Genomic DNA, 25657 nt, shown 5'->3' with positions numbered 1-25657 from the left:
GGTCAGCTCAGATTTTCATCCTGATATTTCCAGCATCTTGCAGTATACTTTGCACTATGTGTTTTCTTAGTTTACATAAGAAGAAAAAACACCCAGCTACTCTGTGCTGTCCAAATCCTTAGATCCGCAGATCCTTAGAGCTGTCCAAAATGAAATATTGTGCCATAAGAGAAAGTGCTTTGTTACCATAAGACATGGTAAATGTCTCCTATTCAGATATGGGTTGCCCTAAGGGACACTAGGAATAAGCCCATGGAACCTTTTATTTTATTGGGAAACAGAGACCTTAGGAAGATTATCCAAGTTCTTATAGCTAGTAAGCATAGATAGGATCTGAATGCAAATCTTCCTGATACTGTCTAATACTTGATCCATGACACCACAAATGTCTTTATTTTATTTTCTTTAAACTTATATTTTTCTTTTGAAATCACTTTTTTCCCCTTCAATTGTTAAAGCACATGCATATAAACAATCATGTATAAGAAGAGAAAAAACAACAACCTTTCTTATCCTGGATGCAATCATCAAAAATGCATCACTATACTATTCAGTCACTGCATAGTCCCAAATCAGGAAACTTCTATTTATACTCACCGTGATGCTATCTTCATTCTCTCTGTTGGAAACATCTGTTGAAGTGATTTGATTACTTTTATTTGTAGTATCTCCAATATCATTAGGTGTGGTCTCATAATCTTAAAATAGAGAGAAAAAGAGAGTGAGAGGGAGGGAGAAGCAAAAAAGATTTTGTCTTTACTCTGCCAGTAACCACAAAACTCTAAGCCTTTAGTAAAATAAAAAGCACAGCTAAAATACATGACAATTTTCTGAGAATTAATATTTTCCTTGTAGCAGAGGCATTGTTAAGCTTACTAAACAAATCCAGTGTAATGTTGAGATCACACAAATCCAAAAGGTTTTTTTGTTTGTTTTGTTTTGTTTTGTTTTATCCCAGGACTTTTTTTAAATCAGTTTTTAATGGGTCAAGTTCAAGTTGATTTATTTTCCTTCTGCATAATAAGATAACTCTGGATATTAACTCATCATACAAAATAAAGGCAAAAGAGGAAGCTATAGTGATTGATAGGACAACTGAACTTTCATGCTTTCCTAGATCTTAAGGATCATCTAATCTAGTAATTCATGATCATTTTATGGATGAGGAAACAGGCTCAAGGAGTAATTTGACTAATGTCCCACAAGAAATAATTGGCAGCTTGAACTTTATAACCCATTTCCTGACTCTAAGCCTTGGGAGGAGGAAGCTGGGGATAGAGGAGAAGTGGATTGAAGAAGTAAGAATTGGTAGGGTAGAAAAACTCCAAATGAAATCATTAAGATTTGTTATTAGCTTAAAGATAGATTTCTACTTTTCAATGGTCTAGTTGTCAATTTGGGGGTTTCTGAATATCATGAGGGAAGAAAAATTGTTCCAATATATTTATATATTTTGAAAAAAAATTCAGCTATCATACCTCAAAATGCATCTTCAACTTAAATTTCAAGTCTATTAATTCATTTTTCAAGACAGGGCATTATTTTGTCCTTGGTCTACTAGTAGCAGCTTCCTTCTTCAGTAATATAAGTAACAAGGAAAATATTTAGCAACGCTATGAAGGCTAATTTTTTTTTCAAGGCTGTTTTGTTTTGCTTTAGCCAATATCTTTTTCTTAGTAAATAAGTGTCTTTGATCAAAACTGAACAAACTACAAAGGAAACTGCTCTGACAAAATCTTAACAAAAATATTTCTAGGTTTTATTGTCTAAAGTGTCCCTATAAGATCCAGAGTTTTGGAATATAATTTAGTTTTAGCACAGATGTCTTTTGGAATTTAAATATAATCCATAAAGGAAAATACTGATTTCTAGAATTACGAATGTCTGAATTATATAGAATGTTCTATAATTATCATATGCATAATTTTAGAAATTACATTTGAGAAGATCTTATCCAAATCCCTTCCCATCTTTTCATTTTATAGATGAGGAGACTGAGGCCTTGAAGGATCACAGAGTTTGCTAAAATCACCATTATGATGTCAGAAACTGGACAAGAACCTAGTGTTCACTTCAGGGATTTTCCCACTTTACTACCCTGTTTCTGCACTGTACCACAGTCCAGTCAGTTCATATTTATTTATTTGAAGAATTATTTAGTTATTCAAAGAATTTTTCCCATCCAAGGCATCTTCATGGTCTTAAGACCCAATAATTTTCTTCATCAAATTTGAGCCAGTATTGTTATACTCCATCCCATTATTTCCAACAGCTCACTGGATCCAGTGCATATGGAGTTAAATAAAGAATGCCAAGAGTAAACCAACAGCTTCTAGAACATAGTATTTTGACCCAAAGAGAAATTGAAAAAATACAGTCTGGGGCCAAGATGATGATTTTTTAAAAAGAAAAGTTTTAAGTTCCTGGAAAAGAGACCAGCAACATGATTCATTTAAAAGAAATATAAAAAGAAATATTTGTCATAATTTGCACATTTTTCCCAATCCCCTACTTCCCTTAAATTTTTTTTCCAGAGATTCCAACTAAAACTATTCCAGGACCTTAAAAACTAAATATATATTTATATTTATATACACAGATACACATACATATGTCTATATACATATACACTTAAATGTATGTATATTTAAATATATAAATTTACATGTTATGGGCACACAATTCACATCACAAACTAACACGTGCAGAAAATCATCCAAAACACCCCTATAATAATTCTGATTCCTCTATTAAGGAGGAAGCAGAAAGGGAAAAATGACTGCCTGAATAAATTCAAAATAGGTTAAGGCAACATAACTGCCAAGTGAAAAAAGCATCAGTTGGATAACATATATAGTATGGTACAAAAAAGCAATGTGTTAAGAACCTTTGGTAACTGTTAAATCATGAATCAACTTCTCCCAGTAACCCATCCCATTCAGCCACATTCCAACCCAAAATACAGGGGTGGTTTGGAAACCTGGTAAAGATGAGCTTTTACACTCAGGAAAAATACAACCCTTTCTTCAATTGAAATATCAAAAGACAGTTCAGTTCGTCCCTATTTTGTCCTAAACTTATTTTCTGCCATGGACTTTTCTCTGTTTTATTTTAAGCAATAATAAAATATAGGATCTGGGCCTTGCTGGGACTTAATTAATGCTCTATGGTGGCCCCAAATGGCCAAAAAATTTATTGGGTCACAGGATTTTGGAATTTGTAAAGAAGCTTAAAGGTTACTTGGGACAACCCTTTCATTTTACTGAATCTTTATACTTGCATTCTCAGTGCTTAGCACAATGCTTGGCACATGGGGGCACTTAATAAATACTTGTTCATTGATAAATTAATAAAGAAAATAGAACACATGAAAGATAATGATTTGCTTAAGATCACATAATTGTAGTAAGAGAACAGGAGTTAAAATGACAAACTAGAATCCAGGGCTTCTAACTCCTCGTCATGTTTTCTTTTTAGCATACAACATTAATTTACAATTTCAAAGAACAGAAATAGGAGGGGAAAGTACCATTTTACATGCTTCTACACTTGAACTTAAATAGTATTTAAAATGGGTCATTAATATTAAATATTATTAAAGTATTACTTTAAAATCATATTGCAATTGGGGTGTATGTTTAACTGAATGTAATAGTTCATCTTTTAGTTTAGATTTCATTTTAATCATATATGTTCTGCAAAATAAAATTGAGAAAAGAAAATACCATAGCCACCATAAAGGTCAATATCGTAATTTGGGTCTGTACCTAAACAGCAAAACAAAAGAAAAAGAAAAGAAAGGTTTGTAAATACACATTCTGGAGTTACAAGGTTGCTATTCTTTACTAGCCCTCTAACATTCAAAACAGGCTTCTTAGCCTATATTCAATGACATTATTTTGCAAGAGATGCTGATACTAGCCAACTTTGCTTCACATTAAAGTTCCACCCAAAAGAACAAAGATATCATTTACTTCAGGGTGGGGGGGAGGAACTGCAGAAATAATGGCAAATTAAATCATAACTAATAAATAATCATCTTTCTATACCATAGTTATTCTATTTGTAATTTTATTTGTTATTTTAGCCCTCCTGTTCCAGGAGGAACATACATTTTCTATTTACTTTTACTTACCCCATTTGAGGGGTTTCATTGTTCTTATTTACCAAATTTTATTTATTTACATATATAGGTACATGATTAATATCTACCAATGCAGCCTTAAATACTGTAACTATAATAAAAGTACACATTTACTTTAAACTTCAGCTTCATTACGGTTTCCCAAAATGAATGCATTCCATTTGTCAAACCCTGAGACTAAAAGAATTACACCTAAGAAATTAACATAGATTTACTGATATTATTTATGTAGAAAAAATGATTGTAAATAAACATTTTCTGGGAAGAAATTCCTCTATTAAAGTGCTCTAACTTGGCATGGAAGAGACCCTGGCTGTTCCAAATTTATGCCAAGAGGGCACAGTTTCTGATAGGTTCTACCAAGCTGGAATCACAGGCTCTATGGTGAATGTTGTTTCCATTGTCTGAGAACTAGTCAACTTAAGCATGGACAGGTAATCCCCAGGAAGTGAATGTTTTCAGGCAAAACCACTCCTGTATACTGCCAACTAAAGTGTAGAAGGGTTATCAGCTATATCACAGATGGAGGATCCACATCCCATAAAGGAATAAAGTAAAAAAAAAAAAAAGAGTTTCAAAATATTAGCACAATGATAAGAGATCATCAGCTTGATTTTTAAAAAATTGTTTTTGTTTCTCTTTTGAAGATATCACAGGGTTTAGAGAATGGCATTTTAAGGTATTATGAAGGGAAGTGACTAAATTTTTTTTTCAAATAATAACAGGTGATTGGAACATTTGTGACTTATTCTCCAGCCAGATCTATATGGAAATCTTTGTAGAAATGTTTAATATGGAAATTATGGGAAAATGTTTTGAAGCAAATTGAAAAAGCAAAGTTTATAAATCAAATCTTATAAATCTTAAATTCTCAGAAATCAATTATACTCTCTCTTCAAATATGAATATATACTACTTTTTAAATCAATGTATGATCAAGGTTTCCTTTGTATGTATTTATTCTGCAGGAAGGGGAAATTTTTTAGAACATAAATCAAATGGAGAAATTAAAAAACTAAGAATGTTTATCCAATCTTTCAACAACACAAGAAATTCTGTTTGGGGAACTTATTGTGGACTTAAATAAATTTCATTGTTTTCCACATTCAGTAAATCAACCAATCAGTTGCTCTACTAAATACTATGCTAAGTACTGGTGATATAAAAGTGAGACAATCCTTATTGTCTTAAGGAAAAAAAAAAAGCTTACTTATAAGAGAATGGTGGCTACAATTAGGAGTTTTGTTTAATGCATTCACAGATTCAGAAAAAGAAAATTTCATCATAAGTAGAGGTTCCTAGAGCAGAGGTATTTTTGCAGTCTATAAAGTATCTGATTCATAGGTATTGCTACTGAGAGTTAGTCACTATTGGATGGTTATAGGAAAAACATTCTAAAATCCTCTCTCTCTCTCTTCACCTTAGCAGCATGAAGAAAGGAGGATATATGGAATGGACCCATACATGTTTTCTCTTGGCTCCATCTCTATTACTGCCAATTTCTGACATTGCCAAACAGCACCCAGAGAAGAATCTTAGGAGTGGCAAATCTTCTCTAGCAACAGTCATTTAAGGAAAATAAGATGGAATTTATATATATATATATATATATATATATATATATATATATACTTTAAAACAGACAAATTAGCCTTTAGTTTTGAAATATAATTCACTGTTTCTGTATTTTTGTTATCAATTTTTCTTTCAAAATGTGTCTTTTTCTAGTGCTATGAATCTAAATGCAAGTTTTGCCTACTATATACAGTCAGGATAACAAAGCCTATACCTTCTGAGAGGCATTCTATTTTCTAACTCACCTTTTCTATCTCCATGAAAACTATTATCACTTAACTTTCTTGGCAATGATATCTAAGTTTAGCACAAAATCATGAAATTAGAAGAAAGTGTCTAGAACATAGTACTCTCTCCACCCCCATCCCTTAGCATACTCACTCTTCTGAGTCTGGAAAAGACAGACTCCACAGACTTATAAAGGAAATACCTGTCACTGTTCTTAAGTCCTAGGGCATCTCCCACACTGGGGGAAGATATCTGAAGATGGACTCATGAGAACAGTTTCACTAGGACTAGAGCAGGTCATCAGTTTTTATCAAATCCAGTATTTTGCCTGCAGTAAGAACTAAATCAAATAAAAAACTTCAGTTATGTTTACTCTGCAAGCTTACAATTTCATCACTATCATTTCTTTTTGAAGCTTGTATAGGTAAAACGTCTCTTATCATCTCCTAGTAATTCTGTTTGTTTTAAAAATCCAGCTGCAGTAGGCTGCATTCTGGAAAGCCTGGAAAGATATACGAACTGATGCTAAATGCGAGTAGAACTAAGAAAACATTGTACACAACAATATCAAGATTATGTGATGATCAACTGTGATGGACTTGGCTCTTTTCAACATGAGGTGATTCAAGGCCATTCCAATAGATCTGTGATAGAAAGGATCTGCATGAAGAGGATCAAAGAATATATTTTCACCTTTGCTATTGTTTGTTTGCTTGTTTACTTGTTTTTTCTCCTCTTTTTAAATTTTTTTATGTTCATCTCAAGTATAAAAAGGTCAGTTTCTGGTAGTTAAATTAATATATAGTAGTTATGAGTAATTCAACTTTAAAGATTTATGTAAGAATAAGATGATAGATTTAGAGCTGGAAGATCCAGCCCTCACATTTTACAGATGACAGAGATGAGGCACAGAGATTAAGTGACTTAACTGAGGTCCTGCTGCTGGTAAGTGGCAGATTTGAATCATGGTCTTCTGGAAGGAAATTTGGAAATCTAGTAGTTCTATTACCTCACTGAAGGGACAATGAAAATCATCCAAAAATTTCAGGAAAGAGGAAATAGGACCAAGTTTGTTCCAATGCCCACATATAGTGCAAGTATAGAAGCTACCCAACTGTTAAATAATTATTCTTATTGTTAAAGTGTGATTAAGGAATAATATAAAAAGTACTTTTTCTCATGGTCAAGTTCTATTTTCTGAAAGGAATGATTCAGTTCTAGCTGTGACATAACTGCTTCCTATTTTATTCCTTACCTTCTGATGAAAAAAACTAATATAGCAAAGGCATAGAGTAAGAAGGCAGAATTCAGACATATAACAATCTTGAAGACCTCCACATGAGAGAATAAATATTTTCCACAGGCACCCTTAATTATAGTGTGTATCATCTCTAAGAGGTATCTTGGAGATTTAGGTTACTGACACGTTTATAACACATATTGGTTGTCTGACCCTTAGCAAATAATTTAATATGTCTGTGCTTTAGCCATTTCTCTAATATTATGAATTGTAAAGAAGATGCCGACTTGTACTAGTAGAAAACTTTCCTCAATGGTAGCTTCTGACATCCATGAAAGCATAGTTTCAATTCTAATCCCTATCCTTAAAGCTGAGGCACCCACAGCTCAGTCCTAAATTCAATTTGATTTAATTAAAAAAAAAAACACACACACAAATATTTAAGTGCCACTATGCAGTGCCGCTATGTTTAAGGGATGCAACAAACTTAGAATGCTAGGGATAAAGCAAATCCAGCCACCATCATCTTAATTTCCAACTAAATAAATGATACAGGAAAATTTTAAGAAAACCACACAACTATTTACTTTAGCTCTTTTTTATTGTGCTAGCCAAGGCCTTTCATTTCTTCTATATCTAATGAATAAATCTTATGTCAGAAAACTCCTGGATTTAAAAGAAAAACATTTGTAGAATAAAAACAATAATATTTTTGGAAGAGAGATGGCATGACACAGGGATGTAGTTTCCATTCTATTGCCAAGGTATAAATAACAATCCAAACAAGAAAGCCAAACAACATATAACTAAAAGAAACATCTGTTTTCTACTTTATGGTCTCAGTCTATTGCAAATGCATTTAAAAATCTCTTTCATTTCAATTCAGATTTTGTTTAGTAAAGTTAAAAAAACTTTTCAGAAATCCACATGATAAAACAACAGAACAATAAATCAACAACGAATTGTTCTTTTTGGCTATCCCTTCACTACTCTTTGAAAAATGTCCCTTAAGACATAAATCTGAAGTTTTCTATCTCTATAAAATTGGGAAGTTGAACTATATGACTTCTAAGGTTCCTTCCCATCTCTAAATCCATCATATAATCTCACTTTTTTGCCTTTCCTTCTCCTCCTTCTCTTCCTGCCCCTTATTATCTTTCTCTCTGTCTCTATCTCTGTGTGCATCTGCGTGTGTCTCTCTGTCTCTTTGTCTCTATCTCAGTCTCTCTGTGTGTCTCTGTGTGTTTCTCTTTCTCTCTTTCTCTCCTGCTCTCTTTTTCTCTATAGCTCTGCTTCTATCTCTATTTCATAGCAAAATTATGATTTCACTGACATAAAGGCATTCTCTCTGCAACACCTGCTCCAAAAATGAATCTTAGAAAGTTACCTAGGAAAGAGATTAAGAACCTTGCCCAGTGTTAGAAAGCCATTATCTCTCAGAGACAGAACTTCCTGACTTGGAGTCTGACCTCCATTTTCACTCTGCTGCTCTCTTCTCTTCCTCAGTAGAAGCTTCTCTTAGTAGAAGATTAAACACCAGAGCTGGGGATTCAGGCTACCTGGGTTTTGTGCACAGTGCTATCACCCATTTGCTTTGTAGCACTGGGAGAGTCAATTAACTTTTCCTACATCAAATGACTCTTCCAAAAGACATTTAAAATAATAGCATTCTCTTTGCCAACTTCACAGGAGCTTTCTGAAGCATAATTAATTAACATTAGTGCTCCTGGGAAACAAAAAGCTATTTAAGTATAAATCTTAATTATCATAATTATTATAACTTTAAGTCCTAACCATACTCTTTAGGACACACTCAGGTATTTAAGGCAGAGATGCAGACTGAACTGACTGTTTCTCCTGTGACACACATCTTGCTCTGGAGTCATGAAACAAGAACTAGCAGAAAATCTGAGAGTCATTAGATGAACTTTACATTTTCTCATTCCCCATATTTGGGAAAACTTTAACATTTGGGAGAATTGAAAAGGACTCCCTTTCAGATACCACACCATTATCTCCTGCAAATCTTTAAGGTAATCATTGTGTATTATGCTTGTCTATTTATACCAAATGTGTTAACTCAAATGTAAACTCTATGAAGGTAGGAATTAATCTAACTTCGGTATTTCATAGGATCAAAGATTCAGTGCTAAAAGGGCCCTTACAGGCAAATAAGTTCAGTCCTTCATTTTATAGATGAGGAATCTGAGGCATGAAGAATTTAAGGGCCATATGTCTAGTGTTGTACAGATAATAAGAATCTGGGATGGGATTTGAACTCAGGTCTTCCTAATTCCAAGTCCAGCTCTATCCACTACTACCTCTTACACTAAAAATAGCTTTCAGCACCTACCACAGTAATTTGATCATATTTATCAATTGTTTTGTCTAGAAAACTGCCAATAAGGAAGCTTCCTCTAGCAATGCAGTCTGAATGAGTTGCCCAAGACATAGAGAGGTTTTCCAGGGTCAGAGAGCCAAGAGGTATTAAAGTCCTCTGAGTTGAGTCAGGATCTTCTGGCTCTCTATCAGGATGCCATACAGTCTTGACAATAACAAGCTCATCATAAATTATTACTAAACTAAATGGAAATAATGAATAATTCTCTATGGACGGGAAGAATGATAACTAATTTTGTATAGTGTTTTGAGGTTTGCAAGTACTTTACATATACTATTAAATTAATTATCTTCTTTTAAAATGACTATTAAATGAATAAACTTAACTTCTTAGAATTCTATACACTGATTTTGCTCTTCAAGGTCAAATATAAATGTTACAGTTAGCACTGGTCTATACAAAGGGCTATATTATTATTTTAATAAAATATCTTCTAACACACTCTAATTCAAGAAGTATTCATGCAATATGATGGGCAACTTTCTTGACTCTAGAGATACAAAGAAAGACTGAAAGCTAGTCCCATCCTCAAGAAGTTTGTACCCTACATTTGGGGGTAGAGAAGAGGAAGTATATAGAAGAATGTTTCTTGATATTTCCAAGGTGTTCTTTTCCTGATATAGTTTCCAAAAAGAAACCACTTTTAGGGAAAAAATAGAAAGTAAAAGTCGTACTACCTCCCATTTAATGTAATTTGTTCTTATAGTACTACTCAAAGGATCATGTTGTTGTTCAGTTATTTCAGTCATGCCAGATCCTTTGTGATCCCATTTGGGACATTTTTTTCAAAGACACTAGAATGTTTTGATATTTCCTTTTCCAATTCATTTTACAGAGGAAGAAATTGAGTGGCAGCAAGATTAATTAACAAGTGTCCAAGGTTACAAAAGTAGCAAGTTTCTGAAGTGAGAGTTGAATCTGTATCCTTTGATTCTGTCTTAATAAAGGTGAAAGATATTTATTCTGATTTATTAAAGGCTAAAAAATGTAATGACCCAAATAAGAATATAATAGTATGGGTACCCCATTTAGATTGGTTTAAGTCCTAAAGTTTACTTGTAAATTATCCTTCTATTCATTTTTTATGGAAACATTTAATCTACATTTAATTTTATGGAAACATCACAGCCAGCACCATTTGACCAGAAAATCCTGTCATGTATCCCTTGACCATCTCCATTAATTTCTATTTAAGAGATAGGAACAATCTCACTGACTAACTATATTCTCCAGTTGTAGTCATGCAGTTTCATGTTCACCAAAGTGCTTTTAACATATGTGGGATTAAATTCCCATTGTAACTATACCTTGGATCAATTTCATCTTGGACAAGTTTTTTGTTTTGTTTTGTTTTTTTTAATTTTTTGCCTGTAAGCTAAATAAGATACATCACAACTTTAGAAGAGACCTTGAAAATTTTATGTTCTTTTGTATCTGCAGCTGCATTTTCTATCTGCCATTTACTTAGAATCCAGAAAGTGAAAAATTCAGCTGAAGAAATTCAACACATATTCTTACTTCCACCTGTCTAAAGGACCTTTATCCTGTGCATCTACACCGATTCTTACTTATATTCTCTCTTTTCTCCTCCTTTTCCTTCTCCTTCTTCTCCTTCTCCTTCTTTCCCCTCTTCCTCTTTTCTCTCTTTATCCCTTTGTCTGTCTTCCCATCTCTTCTACTCCTATTCTTTATTTCCCCCTCTCCCTTTCACTTTCTGTTCCAATTTCACCCCCCCTCTCTCCTACCCCCACCAGCCCTTAACATTCTCAGATATATTTAAAATTCAAGGAACAGCTCTTGTACAATATGATGTTGTTTTGATTGACATATAACAAGTTTTGGAAATTAAGTAAGTCAAAGACAGAAAAATAATCAACAGAAACAGGTTCGTGAAGTCAATAAACTTGGTCTGCAATATATTGCTATAATGTTATTTTCTCATTAAAACAAAAAAATTAATAGTCATATTTTCAAAGTTTATGCATGCAGAATAATTACAAGTCAAAAGCTTTGCTCTTTTAATTCTGTGGCTATTCTTCTTTGGGCTAAGAAAGGAGCTGGCCATCAGAGCCAGGCATATAAGATAACTCCAGTCAATTTATGTAGCCCAAACTATGGTCCTGGGTTAGTTGCTTAGGCAGAAGGAGTGGAAACTCCAGAGTTTCCACTCTAGCTCCTTCCTCCCCTATGGAGATGCTCCTTCTTTCTCTTCCTAATCACTGGCACTAGGACAGACTTACACATCCTCATCCTCTTAGTGAGACAAAACCAAGGAGATGATGACGGAAGCAGTGCCAGGCAAAGCATCAAATGGCTATTGTGTGTGGGGGGGGCAGAGCCATGCTAGAAAAGTTGTATATGATTTAGAATGTCTATTATGAGCATGACGATGACAAGGCATCCATCTCAAAAAATCCATAACTGCAAATTGAAAATATGGGGGGGGGGGAGGTTTCTTCCAATATCCTTGTGACCATCGAATCTGGGAGGTGATATTGAGTCCAGTAATAACCTTTCTAAATATGGGAACCTAACAGCAATTGGTTACTTAAGTTTCACTTACCTGCCACAGGATGCTGCTGGTTGGCTATGTACATACAATAAAAGGGTCTGAAAAGGTGAATCTTTGTAAGAAGGGATAAGAGGGGACCATTATCAGCAAGAATTTTCTTTTAGTGACTAATAAACTTCCTTCCATTTCAGTTTAGCTATTTATTTCATTTGACCTCTAAATTTAGTAGACCCAGCAGCTCTTGAAATGGAGCTGATAAATTCTCTAACAGACATGTTTACTTTCTATGGTGTTTTTTTTTTAAACTTTTTAATAGCATAAGACAAAGAATCTTAGATTAGACAAATCAATCTTAGATTGAGATTAATGTCAAGTCTATGCAAAAGTTTTACATTTATTCTCATTTATTTCTACAGCTTTTTTAGATTTGTTATCATCCTGCTCCCTATCCCTCTCCTTTCCTTATGAGATTTTTTGAAGGGTAGAATAATGTCTTCTATTCCCTTTCAACTATTAGTCCTTAGCACTTCAGGCAGTATAATGCTCTTTGTGTGCACAGAAAGTGCTCATTAAATGGGGCTGACTTAACTGATTATAAGTAGCAGAAAGTCCAACTTTCCCATTTTACAGATGAGGAAACTGAGACCTAGAAAAATTAACACAATTAAACAATTTTTAACAAAACTAAACAATTAAAAATGGGATTTAAACTTAAGTCTTTGACTCCAAATTCCTCATAATGCTTTCTGAGAGTGCCAAGAAAGCCCCATAAAGGGGCCCAATTGAATGATTGAACAATAATCTCTTAAAAGTCAGCAGAGTATAGTGAATAAAGGGCAGCAAGGCAATGATCAAATAAGCAGTACTGAGCTGATAACCTGTCCAATGATGAAAAGGTAACTTATAAACTATCAAATAGCTATTAGGAAAGGAGAGCTAATTTGGAGTCAGGAAATCCTAAATTCAAATCTTAACTCAGACACTTCCTAACCACATGATTTCTGAGTCAATCACCTCTCTTAGCCTCAATTCATCATCTGGAAAATATCAAGATTGGATAGGAAAGTTTCTAAAGTCCCTTTCAGCACTGAGTCTATAATCCTACAAGAGGTAAACTGAGGAAGAAGATGATGAAGAGGGCCACCCACCTCCTAACAGAGAAGCAATGAATTCAATATGCAAAACAAGGTATATGCTCTTGGACTTGCCAATATGGAATTTATTTTACTTTACTAAGCATATCTGCTAGCAGGGTTTGAATTGGGGGGTGGGGGTGGGAGTGGTGCAGAAGTAGTCAGGAAAGAAAATAAATACTTGTTAATTGAAAAACTTTAATTAAAAAAGAAAATGGGTATGGAATGCCACATGCAATGTCAGACATAGCTAATATATTGGTTAGTTTAATGAAAGGAGTTTTTTTTCTTTTTTTAACATTCTTTTTATTGAGGTGATTCAAGGCAATTCTAATAGACTTGGGATAGAAAGAGCCATCCACATCCAGAGAGAACTCTGGAGACTGAATATGGATCACAGCATAGTATTTTCATCTTTCATATTGTTTGTTTGCTTGTTTTGTTTTTTTTCTTTTTCATAGTTTTTCCCCTTTTCATCGGATTTTTCTTGAGCAGCATAACAAATATGAAAATATGTTTAGAAGAATTGCATATATTTAACCTACATTGGATTGCTTGGTGTGTAGGAGAGGGGAGAGGGGGAAGGTAGACAGAAAAATCTGGGAACACAAGGTTTTGCAAAGGTGAATGTGCAAAACTATTTCTGCATATATTTGGAAAAATTAAAAGCTATTAAAAATTCTTTGATATAAGGAATGAAAGACCTCTCAGAGAGAAAAAGAGGCATATTGGGAACTATAGGTGATATAAAAGCAAAAGTAATCAATAAAAATTAAAACAAAAAGAGAAATTGGAAACAAGGAATGCTTGTCAATAATAATATCTAGAGGGCTCAAACTTCCTCAAAATTTAATTACAATTTTTGTAGTTATTAACTCTGCCCTGAGAAAGTGCATGTGTGTGTATGTGTGTGTGTGTATAAATATATATATATATATATATATATGTATATCATCTTTCCTGTTTGTCTTTTGTTTCTGAAAATCAGATTTAAATTGATCAAAACTACTGATGTTACCTTTAGAGAATCAAGGATATCTACTTCAACTATTTAACAAGCCACTATAGCCCCTCCTCACTTATCAACAGCTAGAATGCTTTGATGTTCTCAAAGAAAATCTATTCCAATGCCCCACTGCAGCTACTATTAAAATTGGAACCAGGTTTATTTTAAGTAACCCTTTATTCTCAACACAAGCAGCTGAATTGTTCATAACTCAGTATCATGATATCAATCAAGAACATTACAAATCCCATAAGTGGGGAGGTAGGGAGAAACAGGCCAGCCTAAAAGCAAAGAAACAAAACAAAATAAAACAGAAAACAACAGAATTTGAAAATGGGATCTCAGCACTAATGCTATACTTATTCAGGCTACAAATTTTATTCGTACCAAATATAATCTAGTCAAGACACTGATTAAGCATGGAAATACTGGGTAAAAATTTCTTGACCAGGCAAACATTTGAAGGGAATGGAAGAAATTTAATTTTTCTTAATATAAGCATTTGCTTTATATTACAGTCCAAAACTTAAAACATCAACTCCCCACTCACTGCTGAGAAGACTGAATAATAGCAGCTCTCATTTATATAGCAAGTTAAGTTTGCAAAGTGTTTTTCTTTCAATGATCTTGTGAGGTTGGTAAGGTAGGAATCATGATCACCATTTTATGGATGAGAAAATTGTGACACATGATGATTAAAATGACTTGTGCAAAGCCTTGTAAACAGGAAGTGGTAGTACTAGAATGCAAAACCAGATAGCCAGTGCTCTACCACACATCTTATAAAAACTTGAAACTTATTCAACAAGGTTCCTTGGTATACATACTCTGGTATCCCAATTTATCGTTAGGATTACAGTTAATTAGTAACTCTATTTCTCCAGCTTTCTAACCATTTCTATTTGGTCATTCCCTACAGGTTTGTTTTTGTTTTTTGTTTGTTTGTTTGTTTTGTTTTTGTTTTTGTTTAATCTTTATTCTTTATTATGGCACACTCTTCAGGATGGGTGATGAATATGGACTGCAGACCACTTAAGTGAGAGATTTTACCTTGTTTTTCAGAATGCTAAAAAAGTACCAACAATTCTATGCTTCTTTCATTTGAGATAGAAAGTTGTGCTCTCTTGCTATAAACAGAACAGAAAGCCCACAAAAGCAGAGTTCGGTATCTAAACTTAGAATCTGCTATATTCAATTCAGGAGCTAAGAAGCTTTTCCTCTCCATTACTGGTTAATAGCCGAGACTTGCAACAGAGACCAGACAAGGAAGAAAGTGGCTTGATCTCTGGGGTCCTGCTAATGCCACAGAATCTTAAGTTCTTTCAGTAGAGCTTCAAATGGCAGAATTAAGTCCTTCAGTATTAGGACTGTGGTTAAGACATATGACATGGCCTAAAACACTTAGGATTTTGCATTAAAAAGCTCCAAAATGGTAGTTTTTAACCTGAGGACCATGAATTTGATTTTTATATTTTCAGTGTAATTGGTTTTCTTGGTAATCCTATGTATTTTGTTTTATGAATTTAAAAATGTTATTCTGAGAAGTCCAGCCTTCACTAAACAGTCAAAGAGATACATTTCACCAAAAAAGGATAAAAATTCTTGCTCTAAAAAGGACTTACCCAAATGCCAAGTGCTTGTTTTTACTAGCCTTAGGAATGGCACCCTATAGGTTAACAGATATTAGTTAGAATTCTCTCTTTACAAATAAGAGACAGAGCAGCTATCTTTTCTAGTGATCTACTATAGGCTTATAAAAGACAATACAGAATTATATTTTCCTTGATATAGAATCAATTGACAATAAATTGAATATAATTGAATATGGAATCAATTATAAGCTCCATGAGGGCAGAGGCACTGCCTGCTCTTCTTGTGGATAATAAACATTAGTTGTTGACTAATACAAGAAACCTACTTTCATTTGGTACCTAGTTTGTTTTAGTTTTTTTTGTTTGTTTGTTAATTGGGGGAGGGGATTGTTATTCCTGTGGTTTTTTCCTTTTCCTATTTCTGGTATATGAGCAGAGATGAACATAAGGAAGGAGCTTTGAAATTTCCACTTGAATGTAGATACCCCATCCCAGGGAATAAGAGAGCTGGTGTTTAATGCTGTCAGCTATGTATAGAAAGAAACATAAGCCTGCGTGTGGGCTTATATGAAAGGTATCTTCATTACTATGTGGGATTTAGAATGAAACTTCAATTTACAAGAACTACTGAATTAAATGTAAGGAGAAGCATTTGGTTTTAATGTTATCACATCAGGAAAATATTGCATAAGAGGAAGGAAAGAAGGGAGGAAGGAAGGAAGGAAGGAAGGAAGGAAGGAAGGAAGGAAGGAAGGAAGGAAGGAAGGAAGGAAGGAAGGAAGGAAGGAAGGAAGGAAGGAAAAGAAAGAGAAAAAGAAGAGAGAAAGAAGAAGGGAGGAAGGAAGGAAGAAGAGAGGGAGGGAGGAAATGGGATAAAAATGAATGAATGAATGGACAAAAGAGAAATAATTTTGGAAGATAATATCACTTTTATATATGAACGTTATATAAACTTGTAGGTAGAGTTTATCAATCAGTCAATGACCTCTGCACATAAGCAATTTGCATCATAAGAGGCCATTGGAAGGAGGCTGAGTTTAGTTGCTAATTCACCACTAGGTTATGGGTGTAACCTAGTACTAGTTAATGTATTTAAGCAAATAATAATCTTGGGCTTATTTTCTATTTTGGTTTACTTATTATACTGAGCTCACAGATGGGTGAGGTCCTACAAACTTCCACAGATTTTTTTTCAAAGACTTTATATAGTACGGATGACAATTCCTATTGCCTTCAAGTAATGCTTTCCCTCATAGCTTCATTTAGCCCACAGTTCCAAAAATGATGGAGCTGCTGCTCACTGAACAATGCTCAGAAAAGCAAAAGTCTTGGAATGCCTAATAGAGAGAAGTAGGATAGACCTGGAAGACAGATGAGAGCCACAACATAGCATCTAAAAAGAGTAAACATGAGAAATAGGAAAGGGGAAGAGGATGAAAAAGGACAGAGATAAGCCTAGGATTCTGGTGGTCTTTTGGATGCTATGCCAAGAACCCAGTGCTAGAACCTAGAAGTTTCTTTTCTGCATCTGTGCTAAAATGGAAATTATGAAACTAATCCGACACCTGGATGTAAGTGAATAAATTTGGCCCTATCCTCACTATGGCAAGAAGACAGAAGGGTTACTAGCATGCTAGGGATACAATTGGAAGTGGCAGTCATTTGGTAATGAATCTTTATAGTGTTTAAAACTTGATCTAATTTATATGACTTTGATGCTTTTTATTAAAAATATTTGCTTTTAATTCATGTGTCTCATGCTGTGAATTTGAACATATTACTACCCAATATTAGCACAATGTTAACTATATCTGAGAGTTGGGGCTATAGCAAACTTAATTACACAAATGCTAGCTATTATTATCCTCATACTTATACTCTTTATCCACCTCATCATTATCTATGGAACCCAAAATAACAATAACAACAGCAAAAGAACAAAAAAAGAAAAGAAAAGAAAGAAAGAAAGAAAGAAAGAAAGAAAGGAGGAAGAGGTTATATTTGGGATTGAAATTGTTTTCTAAAGAGAAATTTGAGAAACTAATATTTATTTTCTAGAAGAAAAATCAATTTCTATCATTAGTTGGTTGAGGTTTAGATGGATTAACAATGAAATTGGAATGCAAATTCAGGAGGGTGAATATGACAAATGCTATAAAGCAACTTTATGAAATTCCTATTTCATTATACATTGGGTTTTGTAGTGACAGTTAAATTATATTCTGAAGAGAATTGTGTTGTCTTTATCTTAATTATTGGTTCCTGCTTAAAAGAATCTTACAAAAAAATGCACCGGTGTTTTCAGATTTTTTTTAACCCCAATACCATAACTTTTACATAAATCTCACTCCCAAAATCTTCAAATAGGAAGTGACTATAAATAAATTTTAGGGATTTAGTTACAAATGTGTTCCCCCAAACACAGAAGAAAAAACAGTCAGCAGGAGATTTACTATTGTAAAAGCAGATATATAGCCAAACTTACTTAAGAGGAAGATTTAGTGGAAAAGACAACTGCCAGCAGTATCTGAGAAATAAATACAGATGTACCTTGCTTTGTTCAATAAATGTATTCCTGAGAAGTTATGTAAAAAATAAATGAATGAATCAATGAATAAAGTTATGTGTGAAGTTATGCTGTAAATCAAGACATTTTAAATGACCCTACTAAGGCATTCCTCTTTACTTGTGTTAATATTATCAAACGAGATAATATGTGTGAAGAGCTTTGCAAATCTTACAAATTCAAATTAGGAGGAGGAGGAGGGGGAATTTGATGAGGGAAGGAAGAGGAAGAGAATGAGGAAAAGAAGGAAGGGAAGGAGAAGAAGGAGAAGATGGAGAAGAATCAGTCTCATCCCAAACCTTTAAATCTTCCATTGAATATTCCATCAATTATCTCTTCTCCCTATATACCTCTGTTTCCCTCTTAACTAATTATTTCTTCCATTTTCAAAAATATGTTGTCTCCTTAAATGGGATTAGGAATGGGAGTAGGGAATAAACCCTTCTCTCAAGACTTTCTTCAAGTCCTACAATCCAATCAAACTATTCTCCTTTTTCTTTTACCTTACTACTCCTGTAGTTAGAAAAATCAATAATTTCCTCTTACAACCCCTTGCAACCAGATTTCTATCTCTTCTCCACTCTAGTGAAACAAGTCTCTCAAAGCTCACTAAATCCAATAGCGTTCATCCTGTTCTCATCTTCCTTGACCCCTCTACACTATATGACAGGCTGAACATTCCTGGTTCATGAAAATCTCCTCTCCTCTGGTCTCCATTGTAGAGACAAGAGACAGCAAATGCTTCTCTAGTTGCTACAGAGTCAGTGAAGACCAGTTCTTGCCACCAAAGTTCCTGACACTATCAAACAGTTCAACATGACAAAGAGATATGATTGGAAATGATGGAAGAGATGATGCATTATTATAGTACCTTTCTAATTAAAACTTCCTATACATGTCATTTCCCTTACTTAGAATGGGAACTCTTGGAAAGCAGTTACTGCTTTTCCATTTGAATTGCTGGTACTTAGCAAAGTTCTTTGCTGTATTCATTTCATGATCGATTTTTTCTGTTTCTCTTTCTGCCTCTGTGATTGTTCTATTTCCATTCTCCACTTCTAGTTTCTTTTCTCTTCCTACCCCTTAAACTTTAAGAAGCTTTTTTTTCCCTTAGCTTATTCTTTGGCTATACTCTTTGCCCTGACATCATATACACTATTTTACTTTCAACTATAATATTCAGGAGGACTCCAGCTCTGAATTCTCTCCTGAGCTCCAGATCCATAACTCCAGTTTCCAGCTAGATATTTCTATCTCAATGGCATCTCAAAACCAACATGTACAAAATCAAATTTATTTTCCCTCCAAAAAATGGTTCATTATAGTGACATTTCTATAAGCATTTAATAGCGCCAACACCCGTGAAAGCACTCAGGCTCAAAACCTCAGAAATACCTTTGACTCCTCCCTCTTTTCACCTCCCAACTTATTCACTGTATCACTAAGTTCCATTGATTCCAACTCAGCAGAACGTTTTGCATCTCTTCCTCCAGATTCTCACCATCTCATCCTAAGTCAGCATCCCATTATTTCACATTTAATAACTCCTTTTTCATTCTTGATCCTCTGAGCTCTAATCCATCTTATAAATTACTGCCAGACTGAATACCCTAAAGTACAGTTCTGTTCGTGTCACCACTCCCTCTCATAAACCTTCAATGGGAAGTCACTAATTATAGCATAAAGTTCTGCCTATATATTTCATGAAGACAGAAATTATGTCCTCTGAATTATATCTATCTCTTCTTGGAGCACAGTGATCTGCACAATCAACAGCAGCTTCATAAATATTTATTGAACTATACTGCACTGTCATTCAAGACCCTCCAAAATCTGGCTCCAAATTACAAAAAAAAAATTATAATAATAATGATAACCCTCTGATTTATCTGTTTTATAAATTCATATTTTCATATTTACATTTACTTATAGCAAACCATACCTGTATATGCCACATTATGTGGAACTACTGCCCCATTAGTGGCTGCCTCTTATCATCTAAGTTTCTTTTCCATTAGCTTCTGCCCTACTTTGCCTAAAAGGATACTTCCAGGTAGGTGGTGGTTAAATAGTCTACTTGCTCAAGCTTCTCTTTCCACATCCTTATGCTTTTGTATTTTTACAAATGACTCACGGCTTCACTTTGTAGACTTTAGTACCTCATTCTATCATACCACATGAAGCATAATGGAACAAAGACAATGAATTATTTCTAATAGAAACCCCACTGCTGGACCCAGTTTATACCCTGAAAGTTTGCCAGATGTTCCATGATATCATAGATACCACTTTTTCAAAATCTACTCAATGTTATAGCCTATACCTGATACTGATACAGCAAATTCCCCTCAATTAGGGTAGCCAAGCCAGGTTTATTTGATAATGAAACAGTTGCAGCCTGAGTATCTGCTCAACCATTTTAAGGAATGAATTGCTTCCCCAGAGTAAATAAGAGGCTAGATAATGCACCCTACCTATTTTTTAATTCGCCAGAGAAGGTTGATCTGATTGATGTATTTTATTAAGTTTCCCCTGGAGCTGAAAAAACTCACAAATTACTTGATCCAATCCAACTATCCTTTTATCTTTACAACAACAGAATGCAGTGATTATTAGGAATCTGAATCTGTATACAGTCACAAAGGTGCCCTGTAACTCACCGTCATCAATTCCAGGACGGCCCATGAAGTGAGCCTGGACCAACTTCTCATCTTTTCCATATTCATTCTTGGCCATTAAGGTGTAGGCACCATTGTTCATGTGAGTAGGATTATCCAGCTGAAGGCAGCCATGGTATTCGGTGTGATTGGTAACATGTATTTTAGTACAGATGTACTTAGACTCATTCAGAATGGCCCCTTGATAGAACCACTGCAGCGTCGGTTTGGGGTTTCCTTTCACAGTGAATGGAATGCACCAGTGGTGGTCTGAGGTTGGAGATTCGAGAAATGTGATAGTTGGTGCAACTAAATTAAAAGAGAGAGAGTTAATAGCACCAAAAGCCTTGGAAATATCCTCCCCTTTTGTGCTCATGCTGGGGGAATTTTCTCATTAATTATTACATTAGAGTATGCTGCTTACCAGCAACTTTGGAAACCACCAGATTTTTATTGCATCACCATCATATTTGGGTTAGGTTTCCTCAAAGAAGTCATGGAAAGAATCTTTTTTTACTCTACTTTCAAACCCTCAATTGGCTCCCTCAATATTCTCCCACCCCCACCCTCACAAGGGATTCATATTAAAAGAGCACTAAGCCTGGAGAGATTGCAAAGGGAATTTAAAACCTGGGAGAAGTTTAGTTGACGTTTCTTTTTATTTTTGACTTATAGTTTTCTTGGTGTTACCTGGATTTAGTCAAGACAGTGAGCACCAAAATACTGAAAGAAATTATTTCTTGGAAGTTCTGCCATGAACAGAAGTAGGAAGGAAAACACTGGAAATTCTGTATAAAGTCTAAGGAGACTGTTACACATATACCCCAATACACACACACACACACAAAACACACACACACACACACACACACACACACACACACACACACACACACACACAGCTGTATAAGTATAGTAACAGGAAACAGCATGGCATTATGCAATACACACAGCAGCTTGTAAAATGGACTGTTTATTTTTTTTCTGTTTTTGTATGCTGAGATCCTAGACAAATGCCCACCACAAAGTAAGTGCTAATAAACTTTTACTTAATTGAATTGAACACTAGAAAGGACAATGACATTCATTCACTTATTTAACAGATGTTTACTGAACATTTACTATGCACAAAACACTCTTTTAGGCACCTTGGGAGATAACATGATAAATGAAATATAGTTCTAGCTCTTATGAAGTTTTGAGAAGATAAGACTATATATACAAATAATTACAGGGTGGAAGAGTTGCTGCTAATGCTTAATTTGATTATTAGGGATAATAAATTAATATTTCATACTAGCAAAAATGGTTGATCATTTCAAGCCAGCATGTCATTTGTATAAATTGTGGATTGGTTTTGTAATCTCAAAAGTAAAATGACAATAATCTTATTTTTCTAAATGTCTATACTCATCTCTAGATATTGGCAAAATGATTACAGGTTATTTCAAGTCTGAGAATGAACTAGTCTACCTGTGCTTTTAAAAAAAAAAAATCCAAATATTCTCAGATGACTCCCATAAATTCAAGTTTCTTGCCCTAATTTAAGAGTAAGGCCCATAAAACCTTAAGTGACTCATCTAAAGGGTCATCCAGCCAGTGGCAGACCCAAGGATTGGCATTAGCTTTCCTGTCCAGTGATCTTGCCACCCATCATTCTGACTTCTGTAACTATATCTGTATATACATACACACAAATATTTGTATATAGGAATATGAATATGTCCTTCTTTATACATGTACAAATTTGTGCACACATATAGATATACCTACACACATTAATTTTTTTAAAAGTCATAATAAGTCCAGAGTTTGCTATACAGACTAACTATATATGGTATACATCTTTCTAACGTGGAGATGCTGAAATGCTTGCGGTGTTATCTGTAATTAGTTCTCTTGTTCTTTTTACTCTTCCTAAATCCTAAGCCACTCATTAAAAAAAATTATTCTGAGAAGGGGTCCATAAGCTTTACCAGACTGCCAAAAGATCCCCATTTAACAACAAAAAAGGCTAAAAACTTCTGCCATAATCTTTGGCAATAATGGGCATATGGATACTAGCAGAATCTTAGCTGAAACATGTGTTTTTCACTGAAGAACTCATCCTGTAGTATTACCTACATATTTTAGTCCAGGGAATTTTATACAGAATATTGACAGCACATAAAAATTGAAGAAAGAAGCCAATTACTTTCTCTAGCCAGGCAAAAAGTCCATTTAACAGAACTAACCATGTACACCAAAGTTTTAAACTTATAAATTGTACATCTTAAGAAAATTAATTGGCAAGAATGTGCCCTTATAAAGTAGATCAATTAAAGAACAATTATTCATTTTTTTCAAAGTAGTCCTTCAGGTAACAGAAGGATTTGTCATATCTTTCCTTAAAATATTTTTATTAAAAAAAGCTTTAGGAATATTACTGTTTGAAAAAATCATTTCACCTCAATACTTTAGGACTATATCTATTCTAGCATACAGAATTCACCTGTAAAATTTCAGTGCCCCAAACTGATTATCATAAACTATCTTTCACATAGAAGATCTGAGATCAGTGTTTTACCTTCCACAAATTTGCTCTTATTCCAGGTCAAACCAGTTCTAACATGCCCAGAGAGTACTGAATACCTAGCTCAGTTCCCAGGAAACCTGATTAGCAGAACTAAAGATGAAGAATTCCCTTCACAGGGTCATGGATAAGATTGGATTCAGATTCAATTCAATTCAACTAATGTAGGTAAATACTCTCATAAAGAAAAATTGGGGTCCTTACTGGCTGAACATGGTGGCTGAACATGATGGTTGTCAGAGAACCAAAGCTTGGTATTTATTATCCAGCACGGTAATGCCATTTATAGCATTTATACAAGCATGACAATATACATATGTATATATACACCACTAATCTATATGTACATGAATAGTCAATATTCAATTATAGCTAAAAACACCATTACTACACCTACTGACCCAAAACTTGAAATATTTGAACAAAATAGATGTAATTCATCCTAATTAAATATTCAAAAAGGGTAACATAATGTGAAACTTTCATATTTATAACATATTATGTAGGACTATTAAAAATGTTATATTTTTTAAATGTCTTACCTTATTTTATCTGTTAAGACAATGATATCTTCATTCATGAAATAGATAATGTTTTAATAAAGTTTCATTACTTTAAAAAAATCTCTTATTGGGCAAGACAGGGGTATGCTGGTAAGTATTTAACAACCAGCTTTCTGAAAAAATGTATACAGACATTTTTAAGTTGATCTGCATTATTAACATTTTCTTATAACCTTCTCAAGTCTAAACAATCAACAAAACAACAAATCAACACTTGATTTGTAGCATTTGTAAATTTCCAAAATGTAAATGCTCACAGTGAAAATTTAATGATAGTCTCTCATAAGCCAAATACAGCTGGCTCTAAGCACATCCCAGACCTACACATATATCCTAACCAATCCAATTCCAAATTAATTGGTGTTTACTGTATCATAAATACACACACACACACACACAAACACACACACACATACACACACAATTGCCTAAAATATTCCTAGATATTAACCCTCTCTATGATATTATGAAAACCTCAATTTTTTTTTTTTAGCAATTTGATTATCTGGATTCAAATCATAGATTATATTAATGATATAAGACAAAAATCCCAGACTCAAATATAGATAATAATAAGAAAAGGGAAAAAACCAATAGGACAAGTCCAATAGTGTAAAAGAGTCTAAAAGAAGGGAAAAAAGGAATCAAAAAATACTTTAAAGAAGTAATAGAAACCAATAAAAGAAAACTAATGGAAGTATTTGGAATAAAAGGAACCAATAACCTCAGCTATGTATACTCCTAATGTTTTGTAGGTTTTCCTGATTAACAAGCTGAAAGCCAAAATTGTAAAGGGAGTTTTGGCCAAGATCATCTGTTACTGAAAATGTATGCACGTCTATTTACGTACAATGCACCGTGAGGTTGACAGTATCCTGCGCTTCTCCTACAATGTTTTCTGCCACACAAGAGATTTGTTTTCCACTGTCATCAGATGAAATGTTAGTTATCTTTAAAGAGGCCGATGATGCTTTGCTTGTTTCATTCTACAAATAAATGAACAGAACAACAATAACAAAGCAATTGTTAGTAAGTCCCAGAGTGAAATGATTTCTTGCAAAAGCAAGAAAAAAGAAAATCATAAAAGCTTCCCTGCCTGCACCTAGCTCAGAGTCATAAAGTAAAGCATAAAAGAGTTACTTTCACCTTTCCAGATGTCACATTCTCAGGTGGTATAACTAAAATGTTCCTTTATTTGCTACTTACCTTTTTCCAAGGAAAAAGACTACAAGGATTTTGACTCACCTGGCTTATGCTGTCACCATGACCTCACTGTGGATATATAGACTTTGCCATCTATGGGGTGTACATAAACTAAAATGCAAATTTGCTTGTATCACACAATCTGCACTGGTCTCTCTTGATTAAAAACAGATGGAAAATAAATGTAAGTCAAAACTCACTTTCCATTTCTATTTGTATTCTGGAAAATATTAAATGATGATCACCAGGTTTAATACTATCTCAA

At 34.0% G+C, this 25657-nt stretch overlaps 1 protein-coding gene across 4 annotated transcripts in view; it reads right to left on the bottom strand.

The window, feature by feature from the left end:
- NTRK2 (neurotrophic receptor tyrosine kinase 2) overlaps positions 1 to 25657 on the bottom strand; it is a 400497-nt gene that overhangs the window by 288547 nt on the left and 86293 nt on the right. For 3 of the 4 annotated variants that reach the window (XM_074280189.1, XM_074280191.1, XM_074280192.1), the window contains exons 8-11: positions 25040 to 25175; positions 21058 to 21363; positions 3726 to 3767; positions 598 to 698 (exon numbers count right to left, since the gene is read on the bottom strand). In XM_074280189.1, coding sequence (XP_074136290.1) covers positions 598 to 698; positions 3726 to 3767; positions 21058 to 21363; positions 25040 to 25175 — 585 coding nt within the window. The remainder of the gene's footprint in view (positions 1 to 597; positions 699 to 3725; positions 3768 to 21057; positions 21364 to 25039; positions 25176 to 25657) is intronic. The other variant, XM_074280190.1, reaches the window with a different exon arrangement.

The sequence above is a fragment of the Sminthopsis crassicaudata genome, chromosome 1 (assembly GCF_048593235.1).
Source record: "Sminthopsis crassicaudata isolate SCR6 chromosome 1, ASM4859323v1, whole genome shotgun sequence".
NCBI classification, from domain to species: domain Eukaryota; kingdom Metazoa; phylum Chordata; class Mammalia; order Dasyuromorphia; family Dasyuridae; genus Sminthopsis; species Sminthopsis crassicaudata.
The sequence above is the reverse complement of the archived record's forward strand: the minus strand, read 5'-3'. Positions and strand labels throughout refer to the sequence as shown.